This window comes from Erythrolamprus reginae, chromosome 4 (assembly GCF_031021105.1).
Source record: "Erythrolamprus reginae isolate rEryReg1 chromosome 4, rEryReg1.hap1, whole genome shotgun sequence".
Taxonomy (NCBI): Eukaryota; Metazoa; Chordata; class Lepidosauria; order Squamata; family Dipsadidae; genus Erythrolamprus; species Erythrolamprus reginae.
In genome coordinates this window covers 82,857,875-82,879,017 of record NC_091953.1, presented here as the reverse complement: position 1 = coordinate 82,879,017, position 21,143 = coordinate 82,857,875, and the positions used below count along the sequence as shown (strand labels likewise).

The window sequence follows — 21,143 nt, the reverse complement described above, 5'->3', positions numbered from 1 at the left end:
ATCTCATGCTTCCTTCTTTATCTAGTTTCATCACCCTGATTACACATATTTTCCAATTAAATTGTTACGTTATTGCTTGCTTCCTTTGTTGGTTGTTCTCTCTTGCTTAATAATTCTAAGCCATTGTGCTTCAATCATTTCCTTACTTCCTTATTCATCATTCATTTTTCTTAACCCCTATTTTCTCGTAACTGAATGCCTCTAAAAACATTTTTTCCAAATTTACTTATCTTCAAAAATGAAATATCAATTCATATTAAATATTTTATATATTATATCTTCACTGTCAATCCAGCTGCCAGCAATATCTATCTCAGAGTGTAAAATAGTCCTGGTGCTCACAATCCAAAGTCAGCAGCAGTCTAAACATCCACCAATTTTTTCCAAAATAATAATTCCTCCAACCAACAGATGGCACTCTACACTGGCTCCCCAAGTCCATTCTTCCTGTTAGTTAATAGAATAAATATTTTAAATCAGTTCATATTAATTCCGAAATTTCTTAATTTCATAGTTTAAAATTGATTCAGTATAATATTTCCAAGAGTTCTCAAAGGTGGGCTTTAATTACTGCTTTCTTTAGGAATTTTTTTCTTCTATAGACTTTTATGCTAAATAGCTGCTTCCATTTTTGTTTTGCAGTCCTTTTATTCCCATTTTAATTTTTTTTTAAACTCTCAAATCTTCTCGTCGACAGAGTAACTCACCAGCTCAATTTATGCTCTCCAACTCATCTGTCCAGCACTTTTAAGTTTCATTCCAGGTGACTTCCAATCCAAACAAATTAGTCTGTTTGTGGCCGTAGCAGATAGTTTGTAGCACATTGTTTTCTGGTGCCATCAGCTCCTGGGTGGGTTTGCCATACACCCCCCCTCCCCCGGATCTCCCTTCTGTCTCCCTTATTCTTTCCCGAGGTGACACAGATATTAGGGTTCTCCAGCGGAGTGTGGGAAACGCCATGTCACCATGCCGCTTGGCCACGCCACTCTCCAATGTCTCTGTGTCTTATAGACCAAATACTGCCAAAGCTGGCCCAACCGCCAGAAGGTTTTTTGCCTCTGCATGTCCCATTTTTGTTGAGTTGTCCACATCCAGCTCAGCTGGTCACGGATTTTGAGGATCAAGAGACAAATGAGTGCTGGCATCGCAGGTAGGTGTTCTTGCCACTCTCACTTGCGAGAGTGAAGGAGATTTAGGGACTGAGGAACCACCAGAGACTGTAGCATCCCCGGTTATGGGATTGGTGAGTCAGAGGCCGATGGGGAATTAGAGGAGCAGGATCCCCTGTTAGAGGCAAATGTCTGGAGCACATGGTCTAGACATGACAATCTGAAAAGAAGGGGTTCTTGGCATTAATAGATCTATAGGACATTTGGCCACGCCTTGCCAGTATATAAGGGACATTCTGAGGGGAAGTGGCAGTGATGAACAATGTTTATCATCATGGTGGTTGGTGAATCAAAGCTGAGAGAACTTTCTGCTTTCATAGACTTCTTATTCATGCCAATTTTCATGTGCTGTTGATTTTCACTGAACTGTAATTTTGGTCAAGTTATCAGAGATACTTCGAGAACTGAGATTTATGACTCTTGGCTCGCAGCCCAGGCCTGCTATCTACCTGCAGACCTGGCCAAAAAAAAAAAAACCCCCAGTAAACCAATGCTATACCAGTTTAATAAAATAAAGTTCCAGTGAAAAATATTCTTCATTTCATGATCATATTAAATAAGTACTTATTAGGGATGATAGCATTTTAAAATTAATTTCATTATATTACTAATAATGATAATGTCCACATTTGCCCTTAGTTTATCCTAACATTTCATTGAAGAGCATTTAGGTTTTATCCCTGTAATTAAGTGATGAGCAATGAAGTCCATCAAATAGTGTAAAAAACAAATAATCTTTCTTAAGTTCTTAAGAGGGAAGATTATACAGTATTAATGAAAAATATGAGATAAGCAAATTGTTGGAAAATGCCCAGGCAGGAAGGGAAGAAGATTCAAGGGGGGAAATAACCTTGAATTGTAGAGCAGCCATAAGAGATCCAAGACTGATCCTCCACTTCCAAGCTCCATGGGAACTTATGTATTACCAAGAAAAGGCAAGCAGTCTATGGAGATTCCTGTATTTTGGCAGAATTCAATGAAGTAGTTAGTTGGCTCTACACATGTGGCTCTGGTTGCTTGTGCCTGACACAAATCTATCTTTGCCTAAATTTTGCAGTCTTTTATTTACTGAATAAGTCACTGAATATAATGCATGTATTATTTACATAAGCAAAATAATAAAATGTATTAAGTAGAGCTCAAGTTAATACTTACTAATTTTAAACTTTTAAGGTATTTTTTATTTCTACTCACCTAACAGAGTCCCTTATTAAATAGTAGAAATCCAAGAGATATTATATTTCTAGACTCTACAAGTAAAGTATGTGATTACAAATACACCTCAAATGAAAAAAGAATACCTATTATTCAGAAATTTATAAGTATATAAATGAATTCAGTGACAATTTTATTACTTAAAAAATATTGAGCAGATGCATGTATAATTAATTTCTATGGGAACAGAACAAGAACAGAAGCTACAGATTTATCATGGGTTTTACATATAAAATATTTTTAATATTTATTTTCCTACAAATACTTTTAAAGGGAATATTATAGTATGGTTATTTAGACCCTGGCCAGTGTCTCTTTTCTCTTTCACTATCAGGCAGAAGACATCAAAATATAGCCAGCTACACAAAACAGGTTTATAAACAGCTTCTACCCATGGGCTGTCAGACTTCTAAACACAATCACAAGCACTCTACATACATATGGAAACATATTATTAGGTTTGTGTGTCCCCCGCCCCCAATTATTTGTCTAAGGATTATTTATACTATTCATGTTGTCTTGTATTTTCTGTTATGATTGCACCAGTAGAGGCTAAATCTATTTTGTGGTATACATGATGTAAAATGACAATAAAGGCGCTATATATATAATAATAATAATATATATAATAATAATAATAATAATAATAATAATAATAATTAGATAGATAGATAGATAGATAGATAGAGATAGATAGATAGATAGATAGATAGATAGATAGATAGATAGATAGATAGATACATACGTGTGTGTGTGTGTGTGTGTTTTATGTCGGATCACCCTGGTATATTGAAGGAACGTCACAGGGTGATCCGACATAAAAAACATATAAACATATAGCCCCTCCCTGGTACAGAGCTGAAAGGATCAGATCTGGTGGCTCAGCTGCTAATTCTCTGCCTTACAAGGCAGAAGCTGCCGGATCAAATCCCAGTAAGGGTGTGGCTAGCTGATGAGGCCAGAACAAGGCCAAAATGGTGCCATTCTAGTCTCCCTTAATTTTAAAATTTCAGCAAAAAACATGTGATACACACACACACACATATATATTATTATTATTTACTTCATTAAATTTCCTTCTATTTTAGTTAGCATATCACATAATTAACTTTTGTCTAAATCACTGAGCTCTAGAAGCAGGAATTTTCTTGGGAATTTCGTAACAATTCCTGACCTCCTGTCCTTTTCTTGATTATCCTCAAGACAATAACATTCTTCAAGATATGTTGAGCATCTTCCCTGAAGCAGACAAACATGCAAATTTTATGTCTTTTTTCCTGCCAATATCTGTGATAGGTCACTATGTTAATAACTTACATGTGGAAAACATCCACTTTTGTCATTAACGTCTACATATTTTAAATAAGTAAAGTTTTTAGACAAACAGCTCCTTCTAGAATGGCTAATTTCCAAGAAAGCCACATTTTATCAGAAAAATACAATTAGATTTCCCTTAAAATAGCTATATTTCAACTGATATAGGGACAGAATGCAATGAGGAGTCAGAATAAAATTAATACATCTATTAACATATGCCATGTAATGCTGCCAAAACCCCTCTGTTGTTTTTATTTAAAATAGCAAGCCAAACACAATTTCCCTAAAGCAACATACCAAAACTGACTTTGCTAACATGATAGGACTATATTCAAAACTCATTTTTTCATAATATATTAATATACAGTGATCCCCCGTTTATTGCGTCCCCAACCATTGCGAACAGGGTACTTCGCTATTTTTCAACCCGGAAGTCAAAATACCATCTACGCATGCGTGCCCGTTTTTTCTATGGGCACGCATGCGTAGATGGCAACCGGGAGATCAGCTGCTGGGCGGCTTCCCTGAGTCTTCCCCCTCTTGCTGGCGTCAGCGAGGAGTTTCCCCACCGCCCACGCAAACTCCTCGCTGCCGCCCGCCCTTCGCCCGCCCACGCCGTTCATTCTCGCCGCTTTTGAGCTGAGTCCGGAAGCGAATTCGCTCCCGGACTCAGCTCGAAAGCGCCGAGAACCAGCGTGGACAAGCCGTTCGTTGGCGCTTGCTATCGGCGCTTTTGAGCTGAGTCCGGAAGCGAATTCGCTCCCGGACTCAGCTCGAAAGCGCCGAGAACCAGCGTGGACAAGCCGTTCGTTGGCGCTTGCTATCGGCGCTTTTGAGCTGAGTCCGGAAGCGAATTCGCTCCCGGACTCAGCTCGAAAGCGCCGAGAGCCAGCGTGGACAAGCCGTTCGTTGGCGCTTGCTATCGGCGCTTTTGAGCTGAGTCCGGAAGCGAATTCGCTCCCGGACTCAGCTCGAAAGCGCCGAGAGCCAGCGCCCCCTGGACCCCCAACCTGGGTTTGGGGGGCTGCTAGGAAGCCCTCCATGCCGGCGGCAAACAGCCGCGCCGCCCCCAATCTTCGGCTCCTCGCTAGCGCTGTGGGAGTAAAAACACCATCTGCACATGCGCAGATGGTGTTTTTACTTCCGCAGCGCTACTTCGCGAAAACCCGCTCGTTGCGGGGGGTCCTGGAACGGAACCCTCGCAACGAGCGGGGGATCACTGTACTGTATTTTTCAGAATAGAAGATGCACCTCCCCCCCCAAAGAGTGAAAATTTGTGTGCATCTTATACTCCAAATGTAGCTTTTACTGAGCTTTTTTTTCAGCCCTAACACGGTGCTAATGAGTAAAGCGATCTTCCGTGCTTTGCTAACTAAGCGATCTTTCCTTTGCTTGTTTTTTTCACAGTTGCTCCCTCTGACAATCATCTAGGTTTCTGTGCTTTAGAAGCCTTTTTTAAGCCCTAATGCCAGTGAAGCAATCTTCTCTGTTTTGCTAGCAAACGATCTTCCGCCTTTTTTCAGCCCTAACAAGGTGCTAAGGAATGAAGTGATTTTCCGTCCTTTGCTAGCAAAGCAATCTTCCCTTTGCCTGCCTTTCCCATTGTTTTTCTCTCTGAAGAGAGAGAAGTGTTTTAGTATCTGTTTTTTATCCCCAACCAGCAAGCACGCACATTCAGAACTAGCAAACTAATATGTTGAAGCTGCCAAACTAAGGACTACCCAGATGAATACCTGGTAGGCAAATTATTTTTCCCTATTTTCTTCCCCCCAAACAAAGGTGCATCTTATAATAATAATTTATTAGATTTGTATGCCGCCCTTCTCCGAGGACTCGGAGCGGTTCACAACAGACAATACAAAATACAAATCCAATATTAAAAAACAATATTTAAAACCCTTGTTAGGAAACAATCATGCAATTCAAACAAATCAAAGATAAAGTGGAACAGCCAAGGGGTATATCAATTTCCCCATGCCTGGCGATATAGGTGGGTTTTCAAGAGTTAACGAAAGGCAAGGAGGGTGGGGGCAGTCCTAATCTCTAGGGGGAGTTGATTCCAGAGGTTGGGACCGCATAAAAGGTGCATCTTATACTCCAAAAATATGTGTTATTATAATTTAAAGGGTATAGGTATGAATGATGAGAAAGGAATTATTTACTGCTCTGTCAGCAAACTTGGATAAACAGGAAACACATTTTCTGAATTAGTAAATATATTTCAGCTACTACTAATCCAAGTTCAAATGTTAAACCACATTTAGGTACTACACATCAGAAAAAATAGAAGTTATGGAATAATTAGCAGATCAGATATCGTTCCAATTTTTCATCTAATTCTAAGACTAGTACTAAAACTATTTGATAAACACTTAAAGGCAAAAGTTCCCCTCACACATATGTGCTAATCATTCCGGATTCTAGGGGGCCATGCTCATCACCATTTCTAAGCTAAGAGCCAGCGCTGTTTAATGACGATTCCGTGATCATGTGGCCAGCATGACTAACACTTACTGCTAATCAAATTACCTTAGCAAAATTACTTTATAAAAAACACTTAAGCAATGATCACAAGCCGCCCCGAGTCCACGGAAAGGGGCGGCATACAAATCTAATAAATAAATAAAATAAATAAGTGTTTTAAAAAGAATCTAATTTTTGGATTTCACTGAAGAAAGTAAAGAGACATTCAAGTATGACAAAACTATTCAATTATTCAATTAATCAAAAACGCAAAATGAAAAGTGGCTAGATCCATATGAATACAATTGTGTAAGCATAAAATATATAAAAAATAAAAACATTATATGGTAAAAGTGATGAAAAGCTTTTCTGCAACTTGGAAGAAATTGAACAAAATAATGTGTATCAGCCCAGCATACTGATGTGCTTTAACAAAGGAACGAAAATTATATACCTCTTGTAATAGATCTGCCTGTTCAATGGCTTTAAGAACATTTTTCTTGGAGGTCTCTTGAACTTCTCCTCCCAAGAGGAATTCATCCAAAATAAAATAAGCCTTCTCAAAATTAAAGATGATATCAAGTTCACAGACCTACAAAACAATAAAAAAGAAAGATGCAATGCCCACACAGGACTTCTCTACAACGATCAAAGGAATGCTTCCCTTCCAGAAGTATGGATGACCACCACCCCTGCAACACTGTTGGCATTTTGCAAACTAGCCAAAGTATTTTGTCCCTGTGCATTCAATCCTTAAATTAGCTTATTTATGGTTCATTGATTAGCAATTTATTCATTATTAATTCATTAGTTTATTAATGTATTGATTACATCTATTTGATATTTACATCTATTTGATATTTGATATTATCTTAATAGTAATACAGGTAGTCCTCCACTTACAACCACAATTGTGTCCAACATTTCTGTTGCTAAGTGAAACATTTGTTAAATGAGTTTTGCTCCGTTTTACACTTTTCTTCTCACAATTGTTAAGTGAACCACTGTAATTGGTAAATTAAGGAACACAGTTGTTAAGTGAAACTGGTTTGCCTACAGACTTTGCTTTTTGCAAAGGGTAATCACATGATCCCGGGACTCAGCAATCGTCATAAATATGAACTAGTTGCCAAGCATCTGAATTTTGATCATGTGACTATGGAGATGCTCTGATGGTTATACATGTGAAAAATGGTCATAAGTCAGTTTTTTTCAGTCACAATGTAACTTTGAATGATCACTAGATAAACTGTTGTAAATCAAGGACTACATGTATTGCATTTTTAATTTACTGTTAATCTGATCAGCAGCTGCAAGGTCTTGAATAGCCTACAGCCTGCATCAGGGGTGTCAAACCCACTGATGTATAGATGGTGGACAAGAAAATGGAAACACCTTGAAAATCCAGATTTGGACTCCAGATTTGTGAAGCTCCCTTCAAACAGTTTTTGTGGAAACTGGGTTCTGTACGTGTCTATTGAGCTCTGCAGTGGTTTTAGGAGCTGCGGTCTAGTGAATCGCTCTAACAATTCGCTTTAGAGTCCGACGTTTTCTCTCAGACAACTTCGACTTTCCACCAGACCTGTGCTTGGCTGAGGATGTTTTCCCTTCTCTTACAAAAGCAGTCATTACTTTTGAGACATTACCTCTTGAAACGCCAAACATTCGGGCACTTTCTGTTACACGAGCGCCTGCCATTCAAGCACCAACAATTTGACCTTTTTGAAAGTCTGAGAGGTCTGCCATTTCTAGATTATAACCAATTTCCTTAAATTTCTGTTTAAAAAAAGGTAGTTTAAAAAAACATATCAAATAACAGAATTAAAAAAAACATTAAAATATGTCAAGTTTTGATTGATTTGAAAATGTTCAAACATTATGATGCCAAAAAGTCAAATGTTTCCATTTTTTTGTCCACCTCCTGTATTATTAATTTTGGACAAAATAAAGGAAGAAAATTATGTGAGTATAGTAGCATTTTAAAGACAACATGCAAAATAACTATGGACTAATCCTCTGCAAAAAATATCTTTATCAATTGTTCTATAATCAATCCTGTCAATCTTCTTTAGCCACAAGACATAATGAAAAGAATTCATAACGTTACTCTGCTCGCAAGCTCTGTGACCATCCAACTTTTCTTAATCCTTTTATTAAAGTTAGAGTTGCAAAGCAAGGCACCAGTCGGTAACAGATTTGTCATAATCTCTTGGAATATACAGAGTATGTTGGGGTAAAAAATTGGAGATTCGGACAGAGCTACTTCCATTAAATTGGTGTTTTGTAACTGATCATAATTATAATGACAGTTTGTAAACTGAATATTTTTTCAATGTACACATTGCATATTTTCAAATTTCAAAATTTCAATTTTCTGCCATGAAAATATAGAAAAATATTTCATACCTACAGTAGAGATTTCCCTAAAGAATTCAGACAAGTATTTTGTCTGGTTTCTTCCTTTCCCAACATGTAATCACTATTTTTCATGCTGTTTTATGGAAAATGATTTTATTAATGGCCTTTATTCGATAGAAACCTTTCTGCTACTTCCTTTTTCCAATGAGAACCAATGAAACTACCTAGACTTTTAAAAAGTAGGAAAAAAACAGGAAATAACTTACACTTCCAAAATATTTATCAAGTAATTCTACATAACGATGAATTATTTCCAAGGTTATTAGCTCATTATCCTGATCTTCAATGGCACAGCAGAAATAGAGGCTTGCATATCTGTAAGATACATATTTATTTTAACAGGGCTATAACAGACTTTTGTAATCTTAACTACATTTAATAAGAGTTTAACAAAAATGGTCAATCTTTAAAATAAAATTAAAATGTCATATTTGCAGACATTGACAATTAAACATTAGACTTAATATTTAAAAGCAAACCTAAGGTAACTATGAGCTAAGAAACTGAGAAAAAATGCTTTTAAAATCCCTTTTCTTTGCTTTCTTTAAATACTGGTTGTAAAGTATGGTTGTTAAGAACAAAACAGTTTGTTGAAAAATAAAAGTTTTTGATCTCTTCTAGAGAGTATTTATTCGCATCATAGCTTAAATTATCAGGTAGCTTTTTTATGAGATGGACAATAGTACAAACTTGGTTAGTAAATAAATCTTACAAAAGGGATTCTACTATGCCCAGCAACTGATGGTCAAATGAAAACAATGAAAGATGGAAAACCACATTAATCAGTTACAATATAATTTACTGTTTCTATCTATAATCCAAACTACAAAAAAGGCAGTTCAGATGGTCAAAGCTAAAAGAAAGGAAGGAACAAAAGGGAAAGGTAGTGATGACATCAAGAAAAGCAGGCATTAAAAGCAAGACATTAAAAAGTTGCATAATTGTTAAGAATTTTCAAAAGGAATCAATTATGCTACTCTAACCCATTGAATCAAAGACAAGAGCAGCAGCCTTATTCCTTTTCTACATATTCCTTGATGTAGAATATGTAGTGCCCATAAGCCAGAATTTGCATCAGAATGTTGTTTTTCCCACAAAAAAGATATGAGGCAATTTCTCCTTTGTTTTCAGGAACACACAAGTTCATTGTTCCTGTATCTGCTCTTTCAGTCTGACTTTGAGAAAACGTGTATTTAACAGTGTTTTGGAATACAAATATACAAAATGGCAAATACAGTGGTACCTCTACTTAAGAACACCTCTACTTAAGAACTTTTCTAGATAAGAACCGGGTGTTGAAGATTTTTTTGCCTCTACTTAAGAACCATTTTCTACTTAAGAACCCGAGCCCGGATAAATTTCCCAGGAAATTTGAGAGCGGCATGAAAGCCAGGCCAGTTTCCTGCCATTTCCCCTTTAATCCAGGCCATCTGGGCTGCCAGAGGAGCCTTTTGGTGGCACTTAAAGAGGCTTTGGCAGTTCAAAGCGAACGAAGCATTTTCCTTTCTCTGGGCACTTGGAGAAGGAATAAACCTCTGCCAGTGCCAAGAGAAAAGAAACACTCCCTTCACTCTGGGCAGCCGAGTCACCACAGCGCCATCTACAAAGCAAGCGAGCGAGAGGAGAGGGGAGCCCTTCAGCATGGGAAGGAAGAAGCAGCAGGTAGAAGCAGCAGGAGCCAGTGTATGGGAGGCAGAGTATGGGAGGCAGCCTCGCGCCAGGTGTATTGGAGGCGCATGCTCCCCCTTGCTGCCTCAGTCACTCTTTTTTTTTTAAAGCCTTAAAGTTTGGGATTTTTTTGATCCCCCCATATCACCTTCTTCTTTCGGCAGCGACTGTCTTCCTCCTCTTCTTCCTCCTCCTCCCACCCAAATTCCGAGCTTTTATTTATTTCCTAATGGGTTTGCATGCATTATTTGCTTTTACATTGAATCCTATGGAAAATATTGCTTATACTTGAGAACGTTTCTATTTAAGAACCTGGTCACGGAACGAATTAAGTTCTTAAGTAGAGGTACCACTGTATAGTTTTACCTCCACAAACAAGATAAAAATTAAAGATAATATTAAATTCATGATATAACTTTTTGCATGATTATTATACAAGGATTGATCTAGCAATCTTAGGAGACAACCTTTTACAAGTTTCTTAGAGCTGACTTATAACTAAGAGCTAAGTTATAAGTTAAGGCATATAAACAATTTCTAAAAATTTCAAATTGCATTAAAATTTGTCTTCAACGCAAACCAAAAAATATATAATATCTCAATACACGACTCATATAAACATTGTTATGTAAGTCAATGTTTACATCAGTTAGTTTTTCTGAAATAGAATGTTACATAAATTGGGGAGTGTCTAGGTATCTATACGGAAGTAAACTTCACATAGTGATGTGCTAAATGACCTGTGGTAAATTAAATTGATTGGACAGGATTTAGAAAGGCACTTCTCTAAGGAAGGCCTCACATCTAGCAATGAATACTGTAGCAGGGGGTTGGACCCGATGACCCTGGAGGTCCCTTCCAACTCTATGATTAAACAAAAAAACCCATTGCCACTCCACTTTCAAAATGCATCCATCCCTTGACTGAGCCAGAAAATAAGGTATTTATAAATTTAGTAAGTGATTCTCAAATATTATGCTTGAATTATTTGGAGAAATTGCCATAAAACATTTCTGATTAAAGATTACAGTTTACTTTTCTACTTCACTCCAGGTGATCCTTATAGTGAATGCAGCCTTACATGCAAAACATGTTACAAAAATGATGTCTGGTACTAAATTTGGAAGCAGTTTCAAAATTCAAATCATGCAGAATTAGTGACAGACAAATTTTCAGTTAAAGATATAAATGCAGTATCATAATGAAAATCTGTGAAAAATGTATGCTTAGTATTGAAAATTTAAATTGTAGTTTGCACTTTCATTAAAACAAGCATTTCTTATACATGCTAATTGTTCTGTGCAGTTACTTTGTGGTAGTTGAAATGACTCAGTAGGATTAGTATCACAAAATGCAAAACTCAAACTGAATTTAATTTCCATTTTCCAATTCTCAAGTTGAATTTAAATTTAAAATAGAGAACATTATTTTATAAGTCACACCATGCTCTTATTGTTATTTAATGTGCAAAAGAATAATTTCCTCAAATTTTGGTGGACTTTCTATATTTGATGAGATTAGACTCTAGCTTGGAGTAAATTTTTAATTAAACCACAACAAATAAGCATCTTTAAAACCTGTATTGCAGTTGAATACAGAACTATTTTACATAGTGAAGTGTACTAGTATTATGCACTTCTAAGAACCTGAAAAGGTAGGAGATCTGTCTGTACCGTATTTTCCGGCGTATAAGACGACTGGGTGTATAAGACGACCCCCTAACTTTTCCAGTTAAAATATAGAATTTGAGATATACTCGCCGTATAAGACTACCCCCGGCAGGGAGAGCAAAGGTGGCAGCGGGAGTAGCGGAGGCGAGGCGGAGAAGAAAGAAGCGGCGGAAAAGTATAGTGTCTGAGCGGCAGTCCCCTTGGGACTGGGCGGCATAGAAGTATAAATAAATAAATAAATAAATAAATAAATAAATAAATAAATAAATAAATAAATAAAAAAAATCTCTACTTTTTTATAAAAATAAATTAATAATAAAACAAAACCAAACTCTATTACTATTAAAACTAAAACAACCAGCAAATCCAAAAACATAACTATTAATAAAAACAGGTGAGGGCTGGGGGTTTTTTTCTCTGTTATTATTTAAGTGCTTTTACCATATGCTTTAAATCAAGAGTCACTTCTCTCTCTATTTCTCTCTCTTTCCTGTCATTCTCTGCCTCAATCATTTTCTCATTTCTCTTCCCCCCTTTTTTCTATCATTTCTCTCTCCCTCTCTCTTCCTTCCACTCCTTTCTCTCTCTTGCTTTCTTCCTCTCTCTCACTCTCTCTCTTCCTTTCTCTCTCCTCTCTCACTCTTTCTTTCTTTCCCTCTCTCACTCTCTCTTCCTTCCTGTCTTCTCTCTTTCTCTCTCCCTTTCTTTCCTTCTCTCTTCCTTCCACTTTTTTCTTTCTCTTTTCCTTCCTTCCCCTCCCTCTCTCCCTTTATATTTATCTCTTCATTCCTTCCTCTCTTCCTCCCTTTCTCTCTCCCTCTCGTTCATTTTTCTCTCCCTTCCCTCCCTCCCTCCTTCTTTCCTCTCCTCTATACCTCCCTCTCTTTCCTTTCTCTCCACGTCTCCGGCTTTGCTGACATGCACAAGGCTCAAGCCAGCTGCCCGGAAAAGCCATGAAGGTCCTCCTGCCCCCCACCCCCAGCAGAAAACACAACGGAGGTCTTCCGGTACCAGCTTGAGCCTCGCGTTGCTCCACCCCGCTTCGCCTGTCATCCTGGACCTCCGTTGTGTTTTCGGGGGGAAGCGGCGGGAAAGCCCTGTGCTGGCCAGGAAAGCCGGGTTTGCTTTCCATGAAAGCAGCGCGCCTTTTAAACACGCTGCTTTCTTGCAACATTTTCCTGGGTGGGTGGGGGAGGAGGCCACTCCCCCCCCCCCAGGAAAGAGGTCCAGGAAAGCAGCGTGTTTAAAAGGCACGCTGCTTTCACAGAAAGCAAACCCGGCTTTCCTGGCCAGCACAGGGTTTTCCCGCCGTTCCCCCCCCCCCCCCCGAAAACACAACGGAGGATTACAGGCAGGACGAAGCAGGATGGAGCAATGCGAGGCTTAAGCAGGCAGCTTCGGCGCGTTTCTTTCGGCGGAAGAGGAGGCGAGGGAGCGGATCGGGCGGGGGCAGCGCCTTCTACTGTCGGCGCCTACCCGCCCCCGCCCCCCCATGGGCTGGCAGGGGGATGGGGACTGCGTGCGGGGCGGTATTTTGGTCTGCGCAGGCGCAGCCTATGGGGAACGGTGCTGTGGAATCAGTATCCGGCGTATAAGACGACCCCCCACTTTGGGAAAGATTTTCAGGGGTTAAAAAGTCGTCTTATACGCCGGAAAATACGGTATCTGTCTATCATCTCATACACAGATACATATGCAAAATAATTTCATATTTTTTTCAGTACATTTTAAAATGTATCACATGGCCATTTATTAGCTTTTTAGGCATGAATTATATAAAAGGCTTTTTCTCTGAGGAAATAAATAAATCATTTGTTGTTTTTCTTATCCCAAATAGTTTTTGTCAGATGTGGGAAAAAGCAATACAACCTTTTGTAGACAATCTTCAGATCTCTCCATTCCAAAAAGCTGCACATTTTTGGTTTACGGGCTAAGACCGTTTGAACAAGTTCTCTTGTGATTTTCTTCTTTTCTTTGTCAGATAATGGGACATACCATTTTTGAAGTCTCAGTTTTCCCTGACGACTAAAAAGTAACATAAACTGCATCTGTTGAATTAAATAGAATATTTCATGTTAGTCTTTCTGCCACAAGTAATCCTGAACTTACAACCATTCATTTAGTGAGTTATGACTGTTTTCTACACTTATGACTGTTCCAGCATCTTTTCAGTACTGTTTTGTATTCCTGGAATTTATTCTTTAATGTTAGAAAGTTTTTCTGCTAGAAAAATCTATTATTTCATTTAAGTGTTTCCAATATTAAGGTCTCTACTATCCATGCAGTTGCAGGTGTACAGAATATTAAATACAATCTATTCAAAGTCCTGTATATCTTAATATCTTAAATTGTGTGTGGTATTCTTTTGCATATTTCAAAAAAAATCTTAGGAAGAATCATCATAGCCCTAAGTGCAATATAAAGTGCAACCTATATTGTAGCCTTTCAACTGATTTAACTCAGAAAAAAAAGGAAATGGGTATACAGTATATGGTTAAAAATGTAGTCACATTTTGCAATTGTGTAATATTTGAAGATGAGTTTTCATTTCAGAAGAAACTTGTCTATTTTGATGCCAGCATATTATATAGCACAATTATGGGACACATTCAGTGTTTGATTTTTAAAAAAACAGTAGTTATATTTTAATGAAACAATATGACTGAAAAGTGATTCGGCTACTCTACCAGGAATGATTTTTTTTGGCCTATTGTAAGAGAGCTATTCTGAGACAATTATTTTTCTATAAAAAGATGACTCAATATAGAAACAGAAATGGAATTAGTAGATGAGGAAATACTATAGATCCCACTCAGCCACACTGAGCCACTATTATTAAAATTACAATGATCAGTCACTGAATAAATTAAAATTGTGATTCCAGTCTTTTTTGCAATGAAGAGAGACTACTGAATGGAATATTTTAACACTGAAGTAAAAAGTATTATATAGAAAAAGTGCTACCTTCAAAATAGTAACTTGTATTATAATTAATCATTCCCTTGTAGCTAGTTTTTGTGAGGCCTAGTTATGACCATTCAATATTATTTCCCCCTACTTTACTCTGCAAATCATAGCTTTAATCAAACTAATCTGCATATTAGAACAACATTCCGTAGGAGATAAATATTTCATTTTTTTCACTCTAATGGTTTACTTAACCTCATATTTTTGTCTAAGTTGACTTTAAAGTTATCTTGTCAGCTTTTATCATTAGGGAGAAGTTGAAAGAAAAATGGAGCAGTGAGGTTACTATAATATTCCCTAAATGCTGGCTGGGGAATTCTGGGAGGTGAAGTCCAAATGTCTTCAAGTTGCCAAGGTTGGGAAAAACTGATCTAGATCATTTCATTTATCCACTAATTTTACTGTTTCTTCAATTCCACAGAAAATAATTATATTTCAACAGTTACCTGTTTCGCAAAATAAAGAAGAAAATAATAATAATAATTGGCCCACAGCCAGATAACTCTTCTGTTTTCCTACCACGTTTATACTGCCTCCTTCTTCCGGAAGAAAAATTGTTGATCAAAACACAAAACAGCAAAAGACTTTTAAGGTGTGTAAAATATCAGAGCAGCGCGTTGGGAAACTCCGTCATCAGCCCTTCTGTTTTGTACACAAGTGGGCTTGAAAGAGTTCCGCTCACGGCACACGTCGCTGTTTATTTTAAATCAGATTAGGTAAAAAGGATGCCTTAGCGCAGTGTTTCCCAACCTTGCAACTTGAAGATATCTGGACTTCAACTCCCAGAATTCCCCAGCCAGCATTCGCTGGCTGGGGAATTCTGGAAGTTGAAGTCCAAATATCTTCAAGTTGCCAAGGTTGGGAAACACTGCCTTAGCGAACTAACTGCTCCCTTGACACATCCACTCAGAAAAATACACGTTAAGTTTAGCGATAGACCAGATCCAGGCTTCAAAGAGGAGGAAAGGGGGGGAGTGCGCTCTCGAATACTTCGTCTAATAAAAAGAACGATCAGGTGGATTCTCGGGATCTCGAGAGAAAAAAGCCAGGAGGAGATCGTTCATCCCGTTTGGCCGCCCAACAAAGCGCACCGAGGACCACGCGAGGGAAGAGCGCAGCGGGGTCACTACTCCTTCCGCCAACAGCCCGGGAGGTCACGCGGGTGCCAGGAACGGGGGCCAATCCCTTCAAGGCTGGAGCCGGCTTTGGGCACACCCCGCGCAAGAGTCCGGCACAAATCCCCTCTCGAATTACCCCCTCCACTTGTACGGGGCGAGCGTTCACGGGCAAGCATGCACGGATCCGCACAAGGGACGAGGAGAGGCAGATAGCCCCAGCCGCGCAAGCACTCCCAACCCGAACCGCTTTTTTTTCCGCGTACCTCCACGCGAGTTCAGAGGTGCCGCCGCCAACCGCCGCGCTCCCGGCTCAACTTGCCCCTTGCTTACCGTTATCCCAGAAGCGTCGGCAGGCGCGCGCACGGCTGAGGGGGGCAAAAAAGAAGGAGGAGGAACCCCCTCAGAGCCCGCTGGAGCAGACACAGCCGACAACCGCCCACCCGAACCACTGAGCGCAGAAGAGGGGCCGTTCGCGGCAAGGAGCCCGAGAGGCGGGGCCGAAAGAGAAGACGTGAGGGAGAGAGACAGCCCAATTCTAACCGTCGAACTTCATTCGCTCTTCCGAACAGAGTCTATCCGGTCGAGAGAAAGAGGAGGAGAAAGGATTCCCAGGGTAGCCAATCCCTGAACAGAAAATGTACGCGAGGAGATAGAATGAGTAAGAATCGGCGCTGGTACTACCCGAAAGATACAGCAGCTCGGCAGGAGGGGAAGGAACCAATCAGAACAAAAAATAAACGTTGCTTTTTTATATACAGCCAATCAGAAGACATCAGGGATTGATGTTAGCCAATCAGAGGCCAATTGGGGGGGCTCTCTTTTTTTACTCATCCGGGCACAAACCTATACATCGATGACTAATAAAATGGGCATGCGCTGCTATGTCGCTGATAGGGGACGTTTCGCTTGTCATTCTTAGGCTAGGTTTTCCCAGCACCTAGTTGTTTTCTTTCTTCTGTGCGCAGATTTTTAAGCAAGTTGGGGAAATTGGAATATTGTTACAAGAAAAGCTACCCAGCATAAATTGGGAGGAGACTGGCAAGCGATTTTACGTGGCCTATGGCTATCCAACTGTAACTAATCTAGGCAGTTGTGCAGGAAAATTGTTTTTGTCATGTGCAACCAATTATCATATGCAGTTAGTTGCAGGAAAATACACAAGATAAATGGTAAGGAAACTAGAAGGCCAAGAAAGCAATTAAGTTTCTACAGTACACTGTTTTTGTTTTTTTAATCTGAAGAAGGTAATGGTGGATATTCTACTCCAGAAGAATGTTGTCAATTTCCCAAAGAGCAGGGCAGGCTCAAATTGTTTGTTTGTTTGTTCGATTTTTATGCCTGGCTGGAGAATTCTGGGAGTTGAAGTCCAAATATCTTCAAGTTGCCAAGGTTGGGAAACACCACCTTAGACTCAGGGCGGCTTACAACATAGTACTTTTTAACAGCCAGCATATTGCCCCCACAATCCGGGTCCTTATTACTAGAAAATAATTAGTTTGTATGAGAAACACATAGGACTGTCAGTGAACAACAAAGATGTAGGAAGGACCAGTAACAAATTTGTTTCAAGTGGCAGATGCTGGAAAGATGAGAATTATTGAGTGGGATATAAAGACTACCCATCTATTTTATGTAAAATAGTGTTAGTTATGGTGGAAGATCCTGACTCTTCACAAGTCTTGAAATAAAATCCTACTATCAATCACTTTCTCTCTCTTAAGATTAGTTTTTTAAAAAAATTTATACAAAAGTGTATATTTCACACTTTTTTGCAAAAGCATAGTATTTTTCCTTTCTTCCAACTCTGAAGCTGATCTAATGGATATCTTCTCTAAAAGCAATGTACTGTAGGTGCTGTAGATAGATTACAGATAAATGCTGGTACAGTACAGCACGCTAGTTTGTGCAGGATGGAGTACCTTGAGACCAGAACATACTGTTTCTCAGAGTAAATACATGCATTTGTAACGTTAGAAATATGCATGAAAATAAATGCCTTTTACCAGTTCCATTTCAAAGATACTGTTGTATTGTATTTATATATTTATTACTGTATTCTTTTAATAAGTTTGGATGAGTGCTTTAAAAAGACCAAAAATTATAAATGGATTTTTCATCTGTGTTATTGCAAAAACGAAATATAAGCTTTCTCAATTTATCACACAAATAAGTGAAAAAGCATGACATGACATTAATCTGAAAATGAATTAAGTTTATTAATTTATTTAAAATTATGATAAAAAGGATTTAAATTGCCCCAATTATAGCTCAGAATGGAAATTTAGGTAATTGATTCATAACAGTCATAAATAGCTTCCCCCATTGAAAAATAATTTTTTTAGCATGTGTACTGACATAACTGACATAAAGCTTAACTACCATATTTTTTAGACTATTAAAATGCACCAGACTATAAGATGCAGCTAGCTTTACAGAAGGAAAACAAGAAAAAAATAATTTTTGACCTCCATGTGTCCAATTTTTGCCCTCCCCAGTGTCCAGAAGCATTCTTCAGGCTACAAATAGGCCTGGTTTTGACTTCCCAACCCTCTGCGCATCCCATTTTTGTCCTCCGTGGCATCCAGAAGCACATTGCAGGCAAAGAAATGGGCCCATTTTTAGCCTCCGGAAACCTCATCAGATCCTGTTTTTGCCCTTCCCAGCATCAGGGAGGCTGAAAATGGGATGCACGGAGGGTTTGGGAAGCCAAAAACAGGAACTCCTGTAACCCTCAGGGCTGCAGGGAGCCATTGCAATTTAAAACGGGGCGCAGGAGGCACACGCTGCCCATCCAAGCTCTGTTTTCTCTGGCAGAGGGCTGCAGGAGGCCATTGTGGCTGAAAATGGAGCTCAGGAGCCCATTTTAGCTGGCAGAGCACTCAGGCCCCCACAGGCATCGCTGACCGAGTGATGTCAAACTGGCCATGCCCACATTGGTTATACCCACCTTGGCAAGGTCAAATACAACCATGATGTGGCCTTCAGTGAAATAGAGTTTGACACCGCTGAACTAAAGGGAACAAAATGTGTATATGTATTAGTTTTTTAAATGTATTTTTTAATGTTTTTCTTTGGTTTTTTTTAAATTGATAGTTTGTATTTTAACTTTTTTTGAAAATGTGTGGTAAGGATCATTCTGTTGTCTGTATCAAAGCTAGCAAGGTACCATAAGGTACCATTTATACAGTTCTTAATAGATCATAGTAACTTGAACATGCACCTACAGACTTAAAAATGCAGAAGAAGCTGTTTTGCAACTGTTAAAGAGGAGCCAGAGTAACATCCTGAAGAAAATATAGTAACACCCCTGCACATTACTATAGAAATGGGAGGTGATAGTATGTGTTGTTAAATACTGTGCTCTATTGAGAGTATTGCAGATTACTGCTGTAATATGATATCACAGTAAGAGATTGTGATCCAACTAACAGAAAGCCAGTACAGTAGTACCTCGACTTACTAATTTAATTGGTGCGGGAAGGAGGCTCGTAAGTCAAACAGCTCGTATGACGAAACATTGTTTCCCATAGGAATCAATGGAAAAGCAATTAATGCGTGCAAGCCCAAAAATAAGAAACCGGCCGCCACCAGCAAAGGAGGCTTGAGCCTCCCGAACCTCCCCGCCCCTTTGCCATGCATGTCATCCTGCATGCAGGATGCCATGCAGTCAGGAAGGTCATCCTGCTCCCCCCCCAGTCAAAAACACAAAGGCTGCGGAGGGAGGGAGGGAAGCAGAGCGGGGCGGCAGGTGAGGCGACCGCCTCTCCGTTCGTCAAGCACCGCGGCGCTCACCGCCTGTCCCTATCAGCGTCCCAGCCCCAGCCACCTTCACCCGCCCGGACAACCGCCAGAGGGGCGCCGCCTCCGCCTCCTTCCGCGCCCCGGCCCCCGCTCGGCAATCTGCTCGGCGGCATTGCTGGCGTTCCAGGCGGGCCGCCCGGCATGAGCACCGGTTTCGTGCCTCTCAGGCCGGGCAGATAAGAGGTGCGCCGCTCCGCCCGGGATGGGGCTCCTCTGGAGCCCCCGTGCGTCCCTCCTCTCAGGCCGGGCAGATAAGAGGTATGGCACTCCCACGGGGAAAGGAGAAGGCGGCGGCTCAAGCCCTTCCCTGTGCGCCCCTCCGGAGGAGCCCCACTGGCGGTTGTCCGGGTGGGTGAAGGTGGCTGGGGCTGGGACGCTGACAGGGACAGGCGGTGAGCGCTCGTATCCCGAATGTGGGCTTGTAAGTAGAACAGAAATATCTCTCCCCTCCTAGCTCGCATCTCTAAATGCTCGTATATAGAGCAGCTCGTATGTCGAGGTTCTACTGTATTCTAAATTATGTATGCATAAGTAAAAGTAATTACATAACAATGTAAAAGTAATCCAGGTATGTTCAGCAGGTATGCCATTTGATAAATTTAATTCACAATGTAAGCATAAAGCAAACATTCACTCCTTAATGGGAGCACTGGATATTGTTTTACAAGGACTAGATCTGTGATGGCAAACCTATGGCACATGTGCCAGAGGTGGCATGCAGAGCCCTCTCTGCTGACATGTGCACCGTTGCCCCAGGTCAGATCTCCATGGCGTTTCTTTCGTGAGCTTCTGTTTCCCTATAAATGACAAACAAGCTCATGAAAGAAAAAGATCTTACCTTTTGCTGCATTGCTGGTGTTGGGATGCCCTCCTGCTGGTCAGCTGGTCTTTGGGTCTCTGTGCACTTATTTGTGCATGTCCAGGCATGCACACATTCACATATGTCTGCACATACACAGTTTGGACAGTGCCTAAAAGGTTCATCATTAATGGAGTAGATCCAATACTTTCAAGTCTATGCAGCAATCTAGAATGATGAAATATATAGCAAAAATGACTTCTGTGAAATGATCAGCTCTGTAACCATTTTACATTTGTCAATGGTTGTATTGTGAGGATTTAGAATCGTTGTATCATCCAAATTCAGGAATTAAGTGTTGTAGGAGCTTCTTATTTGACACCTTGGAGAAGTGAAAATGGAGGCAAGTTTACTTAGCTAGGAATAGACTAAGATAGTGGTTCTCAACATGTCGTTCGTAAAACCTTTGGGGGGGTCTTGATTTCATTACAGGGGGGGTATGAAACAATTTGAAGAAATGTAATGATTGAAATTATAA

General features: G+C 39.7%; 1 protein-coding gene across 8 annotated transcripts in view; it reads right to left on the bottom strand.

Moving 5' to 3' along the window:
* The window catches only part of AP1S2 (adaptor related protein complex 1 subunit sigma 2), a 30,379-nt gene extending 13,668 nt beyond the window's left edge, over positions 1 to 16,711 (bottom strand). For 2 of the 8 annotated variants that reach the window (XR_011559023.1, XM_070750646.1), the window contains exons 1-4: positions 16,336 to 16,420; positions 13,790 to 13,968; positions 8,789 to 8,897; positions 6,619 to 6,756 (exon numbers count right to left, since the gene is read on the bottom strand). Coding sequence is in view for 6 of the 8 variants with exons in the window: in XM_070750646.1 (XP_070606747.1) it covers positions 6,619 to 6,756; positions 8,789 to 8,897; positions 13,790 to 13,968 (426 nt within the window). In the remaining 2 variants the exon portion in view is untranslated. Of the gene's footprint in view, positions 1 to 6,504; positions 6,757 to 8,788; positions 8,898 to 13,789; positions 13,969 to 16,268 lie in introns of those variants that run through there. The other 6 variants (XR_011559022.1, XM_070750647.1, XM_070750642.1 and 3 more) reach the window with 6 other exon arrangements.
* Between the last annotated feature and the right edge of the window lie 4,432 nt (positions 16,712 to 21,143).